Here is a 10,862-nt window from a genome sequence, read left to right on the forward strand (position 1 = left end):
ACCTTTTACAAGCCAGGAAAACAAAACTGCTAAAAAAGTGCCTGATCACTTCAAAAAGACAAAATGAACCCACCGAAAGGGAACAACTTAACACAACATTACATTAAAAACTCGGAATAGACAGCAAAAGGAAAGCACAGAGACAACAAAGAGACTGAACCAAGGTTAGCAACTGAAACTAAATACTATTCATAATTTCCTCAGCGTGAACAACCATTTGTTTCATGTTGTTCACTGAGGTCTTCAGATCCTCCAGCTCACAACCTTTGATGTCGCCCTTATTCTTTGTGTTAGCTCTGGCCCTCCTTTCATGACCCTTCTTGTTCAACTACTCTTTATCACCATCCTTTTCTGCATTATTCTCGAACCTATTGATAAGGATGTTCATGTTGTCCACCGAAGATTTGAGGATTTGGAAATTTTGATCAGCAATCTTCTTGACGTTGAGCTCCATCCTGTCAATTCTGCTACCAAAATCTTTCATTTTGTTTTCCATTTCCTTTCTATCTCCCATCTCATTGACCTTTTTTTCCGTTGCTATGATTTTTCCAACCATACATTCAATAGCTTCCACATTATGCAGAATAGCCGCTAACTCTTTAACATGATCCGCCAAGGGCTTGTCACCAACTGTAATTCTTGCAATGGCCTGTGTATCAGTTTTCAGACTGTTAATATCCTTCACCATAGTAGCGATGGTCTCACAGAAGGCCTTAATAGTATCTTTGTCACCACTGTCACTTTTATCCCCTTTTTCCTCCTTATGAAGACTTGTGGTATTCACAGCCTCCAAATTGTCCTTAACCGGGTTACCCTCCCCTTCTTTGTCCTGACTATTGACCCTCTTGTTTTCTTTAGCCTCCTCCTCATATTCAACTAGAACATAATTGAAATTAGAATTGCTACCCTTTTTAGTATTCTTTTTCTGAGCCTTCTTTCCAGTGGCTTTCCCTTTCCTCTTTTTAACAGATTTTTCCTCAAGGGATTCAGTTTTAGAATCCAACATTTCAGATTCCACAATAATCCTCCTCTTCTTAGTCCTATTCCTCCCTTTTTTGCTAGTTTCTTCCGACTCTCCCTCAATCTCTGAATCAAAGTTAAAACCACTATCCTTACTTTCCGTAGTCTCATCTCTTGCATTTTTGCCTTTAATAGGCTTTTCAATTCACTTCCCCTTTAGCATTTTATAAACCAGGACCATAAGCCCCTGGTGGAGGGCATGATCACCTTTAGGATCCTTCTGGATCTCCTTTATAGTATGATCCATAGAACATGCGAGGTAATAGGGAAGGCTAACCCTTTCTCCATGATGAAAATGGTTGAGTAGGACGAAGTGATGCCCGTAGGCCCTGGTAAACCTACCATCTAAGGTAATGTATTCAATAGAAGCGAATAAAACAAACCTCCATGGCCTGCAAATTCTCTTCTGGGAGTGGTAGGAGTTGTCAATTTTGATCATCTTTCTCCTCTCTCTCCATCCGTAATAGGAAACTTGTCTGCTGCTTTATCTGATATTCCTCTATCCCTGTAAAATTTCATACCCTCGGTAGTCATCCCCGTGGCCTCAACGATAACCTCTTCATCGAAATTCATCATCTGTGATCTAATCAAAAATTTTCCGTTTTTCCAATTCTTGATGAAATAGCTAGTGATTGTGGGGTCTTTCCCACTTAGTCATTCCATGAAAACATTCAGACCCCCCTGCTGAAGGATATCCCAGACTTCTTCGTTCTTTCTCCAGTTAGAGCAAGAAGCAGGTTCAAATCTTTTCTTGTTACCTCCCATTTTTCCAGCACCTTCCTTGCAATGCCTTCTCTCATTTTGATAACTTCTCCTCTGGTTTATGTGGTTATTCTGTAAGAGCGCCCAAAATCTGTGCCAAATAATAATGATAAGACACCTATTTAAAAGCTCATTATCTTCAAGCAAGCCCTGCATCGAAAAAGGCAAAAAGGTCATTAGAAATAATGATTAAAAGTACCATGTTGCCTTGTATAGCTTCGATCCTGATTCAGCAAGGATTTCATTTCACTTGCAATCTCCATTTCACCATAACTAGTAATGATGTCTCCCAATTGGCAAGCCGGGTTGGCTGCCCAACCAGCGCAAGAGTTGGCCTCCCTGTAAACATGTGTTAAAACACACATATCAAACTCTTCGCTGATTTTCCTAGTAGCTTTAATAGCATTACTAATTGACCAAGACAGCGGGAATTTCATATTTAAACAATTGATAATGTTTAAGGAGTCTCCTTCACACCAAACTTTAGTGCAATTGGCTTCCTTGGCAAGGATCATCCCATGATAAGCTGCCATGGCTTCGGCAACATGATTGGTTTGATTTCCTATGGGAATACATTTTATGATTTTACATATTATTATTATTGTTATTATTATTATTATTACTTTTATGAGTTAGAAATGATAAATTAAATAAGCTCAAAATTTTAAATAAAAAGGAGTAATAAGTGGTGACTCGCACGTGAGGTCATAATTTACTTGGAAATTATTTATTTCCTTGATATTCTAATTGACCACATGGTGTAGGAGAAATAAGAAGATTCTAGAAAAAAAATCAATTTCAAAATATTAAGGAATAAATATTATATTTAGCAAATATATGACTTGGGAGTTACAAAATTATTCTATGACAAGAATAATTCTATTCATGGCTTTTTTATGACAAAGGAGTTACGAAACTCATTTTTGATAAAATGGAGGAAAATTCAAGTTCAGATTTTTAAATGCATGGTCAAATGTAACCGCCACTATGACAAGTTGTAAGATATATGCCTTGCATGGAAGAATTTCAAAATTCAAATTTAATATGCATGTAACCCCCACTATGACAACAATCATTTTGCCTGAAATTAATTTAAAAATTACTTATTTTCTCAATATGTTATTTAGCACATGTTGTAGGAGGAAATGAGAAGGTTCTAGAAGAGAATCTCAAATTCAAATTTTTGCATGTAACCCCCACTATGACAACAGTCATTTTTGCATGGGATTATTTCAAGAAAAAAAACTCAAAACCAATTAATTTACATGGTAATGGAAAAATGACTCTCTTTTCTATATATTGAACACTATATTTTTGAAAAGGGGGAGTTCATTGTTTTCTTTGATAAGGAGTTTTGAATTCTTGCAAATCATGTTAGTAGTAGGAGGATTTTGGTAGACATATTGTATTGTAGGAGATAGGATTTTCGAGGGGTTTTGGAGGAGATCTATATGAGGTTGCAAGACAAGGATTGAAGGGAGCAAGAGGAAAAGTCAAGAAGAAATCAAAGGGATTGAAGATCTTCAACAAAGGAGAGCATTATCAGATAAGTGAATTTTCCTCCAAACGATTAAGGAAGTTTGATCTATAAATTTTATTTAGTTGTATTACAAAAAAATATATATGAAGTTTTTTTTTATTTCTTTGTAATATCTTAGGAAATAAATAAAAATATGTTTTAGTCTTTTAGAAAGGAAATAAATATAGTTTTTATTTATTATTAAGATTTTCTATTGGTTCCAAATAATATTTTTAAATTTGGAGTTTTCAATCTCATTTTATTTCAAAGAAAGCTAATGGTGTTTTAATTTATTCATAACATGAAACACTAAAAGTTTGATTAAATTCATTGGAAACAACATTTATCTTAATTATGAATTAAAATTTTAAATAGATTTATCGATAAAATATATGAAATAGATTCATTGCATATCTATCTCGAAATACCTAATTTAACATATTTTAATGATAAATTAAAATTTTCAAATACAAAAAAAAAGAGAAGATATCAATCCATTTTTTTTTTGATCGGTAGATATCAATCCATTATTATTAAATTAAATCTTACTAAATTATAAATGTCTAGATTTAATACTAAATGAGATTAATGAAATAATGTTAGGTTATCATATTTTGAAGCTTGGCATAGTAAATATTATTATTGCAATTGAATTTAGTTACAAAAACATATTGTTTCAAATTGAACATGCAAAATAATTTGTATTAATTGAACTGAGTTTTTAGTCAATTACTTTCACTAAAACTTATAATTTAATTAGTTATAAACAAGGGAAAAGAGGTAATTAATATTTATATGTGGGTTCAGAAAGGAAACTTAGTTAATGAATTAATTAGTTTCATCTAAGAAATAATTACTCATACATTATTGATTGGAAATGGAATGTAAATTTGGGAGAGAAAAGCTATGGGATAAAAATCAAATTAAATACGATTTTACTCATTTCATGCAACTCTAACAATTTTTCTTTTAAAAGGCAATATAATTAGAAATAATATCTTAAAATATGTACTCTTTAGAATCTTTATAATTTGGAGTTTAAACTCTTTTTTTTCTTTTTACCCTTAAATCTAGGTCTCATATTTGATTATGATGCAATAGCTTATCGAGTATATTTTGTAGATTTTGTAGAGTAAGTTGTTGATTCTTCTAAAGACCTTTAACCAATTGCTTAGAATGAAGTCTATGACCGGCATGCTTGATTTTCACATGAAAGTTTGAATGGACAAATTAATTTACTTATAGCAATAAAAAATATTTTTCTAGTAATCACTTTCTCCGTTAGAGAAACCTTCATCATTAAGTAATTGGAAAATTAGATTTCGTTAAATTAAATATAAATAGTTAAATTTAGAATTGATATGAGTAACTATTATAGATCTATACTATTGTGCAGAACAGTTTAATCTCAACTAAATTTGCCAAAACTCTTAACAGCCATGAAGGTAATTTTGAATGTATTGTTCCAAAAATAGTCTATTTTATTATGTAAGTAAATTAAAAAAAAATAAATTATTTATTGATAACAGTTTAATATATATTGCTTAAAATAGAAAAGTTTTACATCTGAAGAGCAAATAGACATTCTGCCATACTACGGGGTCACGCCCCTATTACAACATGGAACTCGACAAGACACCATCCCACCATGGCCAACAACCACAAAAAGGCCACTTACAGACACAAACAAAACCCCAAAGAGGCCCCTAACGACCCATAGAACCTATCTACTAAACCACCCCAATGCCTCTTCTCTTGAAAAATTGGGGATACCCTTGCTGGGTCCTGCCTCCTACGACACGCTCCCTCCACCTGGCACCGTTCCTATCTTGCTACCACATAGAGACCCACGCTCCACCACCTTCGCCTATTTCTTTGGAATCTGGTGATGAACCAAAGGCCTCCCATCCGCATCCAAAGGGGCCTCAGATCGAATAGAGGTCACCTTGCCACAAATCTTCACTCGTTCAGTCGGCCCCAATTTACGCACAAACTCCACAATTTGGCCCCAACCTATCCTTGTGTCCTCCACCTGCAGTGCAACCGGTCGAGAAGGTGACCAGATGACAAAGGGCTACAACGCCCCCACATCCACCCCAATCCTCCTTCGTGGGCCTTCCACCAACTTTAGCCCTTTGCCAATGACAACACGGGCCACCACTTCTTGCAAGCCACCCGCCCATTTGGGTCTCAACACCAGAGATGTAACCCGTTGTACTTCCTCCACCCACTTTCCCACCTGCAAGGCCAGAGCAGCAAAAAGTGATGAAATGTCAAGGTTTGTTCTCAACCGCCAATCTAGAGTCAGGAATTCCTCTCCAAACAACAACCTCACTGCCCCCTAGAAGTCTTCTCCATCCACTCTGAAGACATTCGTCAGCCTATTCCTCGAGATCAGCCCACGAAATGCAGGCAATTGCCCATCCGACGACAAAGAAAAATTTGCTTTCATCCTTTCTCACTACTGCACAAAAGAAAACCTGAACACACCACCTACCACCAAGCAGCCACCACAAAATGCCAGGAAACAAAACACAAAAGCCTTTAAAAGTCACCACCATCACATGTCATGATTACTCCACACGCCTCACATAAAACTAAGCATCATCACTAGTCACTCACACAATCGCCTCCATCATCATCCATCACTGCAAGGCCACTTGCAAAAACATCGTAGATCACACTCTACAAGGATCTTTAATTCCCACAGGACCATGGCTTCAAAAGGTCACTTCAAATCAAGATCGGGTTCACTTTTCTATGATAAGCCATCTAACCAAGTTCAAAATCGAGAGGACTAAGATTTCTAAAGTCCTCGAACAAACTATAATTATTTTCCAAGGAGCCATTCGCTCCCACATTTGAAAGTTTGTCAGCTTCCAAGTTTGCTTCTCGGAGGACATGAGTCACCTTAAAAACTTCAAAACTACCCAACAGAAGTTGCATTCTTCGAAACTGCTTGTCTAAGTGCCACGTCTCCATTCGGCCTCGAGCTATCCCGTTCACCACAACCTGAGAGTCTCCTTCCAAATGGAGTTTCTTCACTCCTAGTTTCCCAACCATTAGGATAGCTTCTAACGCTACCTGACACTCAACAACGTTGTTCGACCCATCCACCAACCTTTTAGCACCAATGGCTAGAGTGTTGCCCCAATCGTCTCGAGCAATCACCCCAACACCAGAAACCCCCGGGTTGCCCCTCGATGCACCATCAAAATTAATCTTAATCCACCCCTTTTCTGGCGGAGTCCACTCAGGGATTGATTGGCCCTGACTGTGAAGATTAGCTCTCAGATGCCCAGTAACAGGCCTGAACTTAACCAAAGGCCAGCTCAACAAAAAACCAGCATCAAACTGAGTGAAAGGGACCTTTGCTAAGTTCACATGAGAGGCAGCATTAGAAACCAGTTCTGAAATGGCCCTCTCCAATCTGATCAAAAAGCGCTACCTATTTTCTGCTTTTCCTTCAAACACTCTTCGATTCCGTTCCTTCCAAAGTTCCCATAAAATGGTAGAGGGCAAAATCTTCCATATGGTGACAAAGATAGAAGGCTTACCCAAAACCGACCAAGAATCCAACCATTCACTCAAGTTCCCTGCCATGGGGCCCTTCCAATTCAATCTTTGCAATCCAAAAAGCCACGCTTCCTGGGAAAACTCACGGTTGAGTAGGAGGTGGTCCACATCTTCCTCTACCTTTTCACAGAGCACACAGTAGAATGGACCAGCAAACCCCATTTTCCTCAAGCAATCTCCAGAAAGAATCTGCCTATTTCCAACAAGCCAGGAAAAAGCCCCCGCTTTTGGTAGACAAACATTATTCCAGCACACCTTAGTTTCCCATTCCTTTGTCCTGCCTTCACTCTCCAAAAGAGAGACCCCCACTTTCACAGAGTAGCTGCCACTCTTGGCGCCACACCAGACTATTTTGTCCTCCTCCCTCGAAAATGAAACCTCTCAGTTTTCTAGGATCTTTCTCAAATATCTTTCCTCCTCCACCCCCAAATTTAGCTCCCGAGGGTCTTTCCAATTCCAATGCTATCCCAAAAAGGGTATATCTTGCGACAAAAAATTGCTCACCTTTGAGCCCCAAACTTGACTAGTCTTTAAAATGATTTGCTGGGGGGCTTGAGACTCCAGAGATGGATGTCCATCCCAGGAATCCTTCCAAAAGCTCGCCTTTCACCCATCACCAATATGCCAAGATAGATGATTTGTGATCAGGCTCGTACAACTCACCAAAAAGTTCCACAAAGCAGACCCTCTCGGGGGATTTTCAACTGTTAGAATCCTTTCCTTTTCCCTACTATCCAAATATTTAGCTTGTAAAATTTTGACCCACCTCTACTCTGGTTTACTGTACATTTGCCACACCAACTTAGCCCCCATGGCCTCATTAATAAGTCTCCAATCACGAAGCCCCACCCCTCCACCTCCTTTGGGTTTACACACTCTATCCCAAGCCATAAGCAGAATTTTGTCCTGTTCCTGATTTCCATTCCACAAAAACTCTCATCTTCTGCTGCATATTCTTAATGATCGAACCTGGAAGTTTAAAACAGGCCATAGGGAAGATCGACATAGCCGAGACAACTAACTTTAGCATCAGAAGACGACCAGCCAAGGAAAGCCACTTGCTCTTCCATACCTCCATCTTAGCTTTGCAACCATCTAACAACCCTTTCCAAATGTCCGACTTACTTGCTCCAGAAAAGAGCGGCATACCAAGGAACTTACCAGGCAGTTGTCCAATCTTTATCCCAAACAATCTAGCAATAGCTCTCTGAGACCAACATTCCGTGCAGAAGAAAAATATCTCCAATTTGAGCCAATTAATTTCTTGACCAGTGGCCCAACTAAATCTGTTCAGCACTTTCTTCATAGCCGAAGCCTCATGCATAGAAGCTACACCGAAAAGACAAGTGTCATCAGCAAACTGAGAATGAGTTGTGGAGTCCACCCCTCAAGCAATCTCAATGTCCTTCCACATCCCTTGAGTTCTCTTGTGAGCAATCGACCTTCCAAGAACTTCTGCCAACAAAATAAATAGAAAGGGAGATATTGGATCCCCTTGCCGAATACCCCGAGATGTTGAAAAGAAACCTTGAGGGCTACCATTAACTAAAACCGAAGCTGAGAACTGCATAATCATACTAGAAATCCACTTAATCCAAGACTTACCAAACCCAAACCTTACAAGCACAGCCACCAGGAACGACCTATCCACTCTATCGTAGGCTTTTCAAATGTCAAGCTTCAAGATCATTCTTCTCTATCTGCCCTTCATTGCCGTGTGGATTGCCTCATGGGCCACAATCACCCCATCCACAATGTTCCTTCCAGGAGTAAAACCACTATGTTCACAAGAGATCAACTTACCTAAAATTAACTTGAGTCTATTAGCAGCAACTTTTTTGATGATCTTGTAGATGGTGTTGCACAATGAAATAGGACGGAACTCCTCCATCCCTTCCAGCTTGGCCTTCTTTGGGATAAGCGCCACCAGAGTGCAATTGAATTCCTTCAAGACAAAGCCTCTTGACCTTGACTCTTCAATCACAGCTAACAATTCCTCACCAAGCACATCCCAAAAAAACTGAAAAAAGAATGCCTGGAACTCGTCTGGTCCTAGTGCTTTCTCCCCACCTAACCCAAAAACAACAGATTTGACTTCCTTCAATGAAACTGGTTCCTCAAGCATGATATTGTCCTCCCTTGAGACTAAGGGAGGGATTAACTCCAGAAGCTCGGCCTGCAAGCCTGACTAAGCAACCCCACTTCTCCTCCACAGATTTTCGAAGAAGGCAACAACCTCTTTGCTTATGTGATCTGAGTCTTTGGTGATCGTACCGTCCGCAAGTCACAGGGAGAGAATTCTATTAAGACTTCGCCTTGCTTTCACCGAACTGTGAAAGAATTTTGCGTTTCTATCACCTGCTTTAAGCCAGTTTTCTCGCAACTTCTGTTTCCAATAAATCTCCTCCTTCTGCAAAACTTCTCCATATTTGCTAAGCAGATATTTCTCTATGAGGAAGTCCACTTCATCCATCCCTTCTGCCAAGACCTTCGCGTTCAAAGCCCCCAAATCTCCTTCTAGCCTTCTCTTTTCATCAAAGATATTGCCAAACACCTCCCTATTCCATAATTTTAATTTCTATTTCACAAAGCTAAGCTTCTTGAAAAATTGAAAGGCCAAGAAACCTTCCACCATGGGGGCCTCCTTCCACCACCCAGCTATGCAATCTCTAAAACCTGGTTCTCTTAACCACATCTTTTCCACCTTGAAGGGACACCGAATTGGTATTTCATCTTTCTGCACAACCAAAGAGACCAGGAAATGATCCGATCCCGAAATAGCTAATACCTCAGCCTCAAAGACCAAAGGGTCTGTGAGATTTTGCCAAGATCAAGGGCACAATGAAAAGTATTAAAATAGAGACAAAAGAGTGACAAGAACAAACTATATTCTCATCAATATAAAAATGATCAACTGGATTCACCAATACAATGAATATAGGCCTGCTTATATAGGCAAGGCCATATGGATGTACAAGCACACAATCATGACATGTGGCTCAATGAGAAACAAGGGCAGGTAAGAAATACTAGGGGTAGGTGGGAGAAATAATATAATATTCCACAAGAGGTGGATGACCCACCGAATGTGGAGTGTAACAGCAAAATAAGATCACAAAAGGTGGAATTTCTCCTACAAGCTCTATCCCTATGTGCACACTTCCCTAAGTGTCTCAAATCCAAACTACAAAGATATGCATTATCTTAAGTTAACTTAAGTAAAGTGTAATAATATCCATAATGAATATTTATTTACACCAACAGGGGCTAAATTCCAATCCCCTACAAGGAAGAATCTATCTAGTTTCTCAGTAATATTGGAGAAGCCCCTTCGTCTGTTAGTCCATGTAAAATTCCCTCCTTTAGCTTCCACTTCAAATAGAACATTAGCATTAACAAAAGACTGAAAATCTGATTGTGACCTGTACAACCTCCTCACCCCTCCACGTTTATCCAAGAAAGAAAGTGTGGCATTGAAGTCCCCAACAACAATAGCTAAAGACAACCTCACTTCCTCTAAACGCTTAGAAATATCCTCCCATAATTTGCACTTTTCCACAGCCAAATTCGGCCCATAGACATTAATAAGAAAACAAGAAAAATTCATGGTCTTCGAGTTCACCTTTACCATCTACCAATGTTTAGAACATGAAACAACATCCACTTGAACAGCTAATGGATTCCACAGAATGCCAAGCCCACCTGAGGCCCCTTCTGAATCTACAAAAGATCCAGACCACCTCTGCCTTACCCCAAAACTACAAGCAGCAGCATCACGACCCAACTTTGTTTCCTGAATGCAAATCACTTCCGACTTAGCCTGATCAAAACCTCTTTTGATCAGATGTCTCTTGTCAGTGGCATTGCAGCCCCTGACATTCCAGGTTAGGAACTTCATTGTTGTCTAGGAGAGAATAAGTCTCTCCCAGATCTAAGTAGCCTTGTCTGGCCCTTCATGTTGCCTGCTTCCTCAAGCAACTTCTGC

The 10,862-nt window shown here is 39.0% G+C and overlaps 1 protein-coding gene across 1 annotated transcript; it reads right to left on the reverse strand.

Annotated features, from left to right (window-relative positions):
• Window positions 1-7,754: 7,754 nt before the first annotated feature.
• LOC131066016 (uncharacterized) lies at window positions 7,755-10,484 on the reverse strand. The gene is made up of 6 exons (XM_059208812.1): window positions 10,136-10,484; window positions 9,595-9,688; window positions 9,204-9,435; window positions 8,592-9,053; window positions 8,384-8,441; window positions 7,755-8,206 (listed from the first exon to the last, which is right to left on the reverse strand). The coding sequence occupies exons 1-6, from the start codon at window positions 10,482-10,484 to the stop codon at window positions 7,755-7,757; spliced, it is 1,647 nt and encodes a 548-aa protein (XP_059064795.1).
• Between the last annotated feature and the right edge of the window lie 378 nt (window positions 10,485-10,862).

This window comes from Cryptomeria japonica, chromosome 7, assembly GCF_030272615.1.
Source record: "Cryptomeria japonica chromosome 7, Sugi_1.0, whole genome shotgun sequence".
NCBI lineage: Eukaryota > Viridiplantae > Streptophyta > Pinopsida > Cupressales > Cupressaceae > Cryptomeria > Cryptomeria japonica.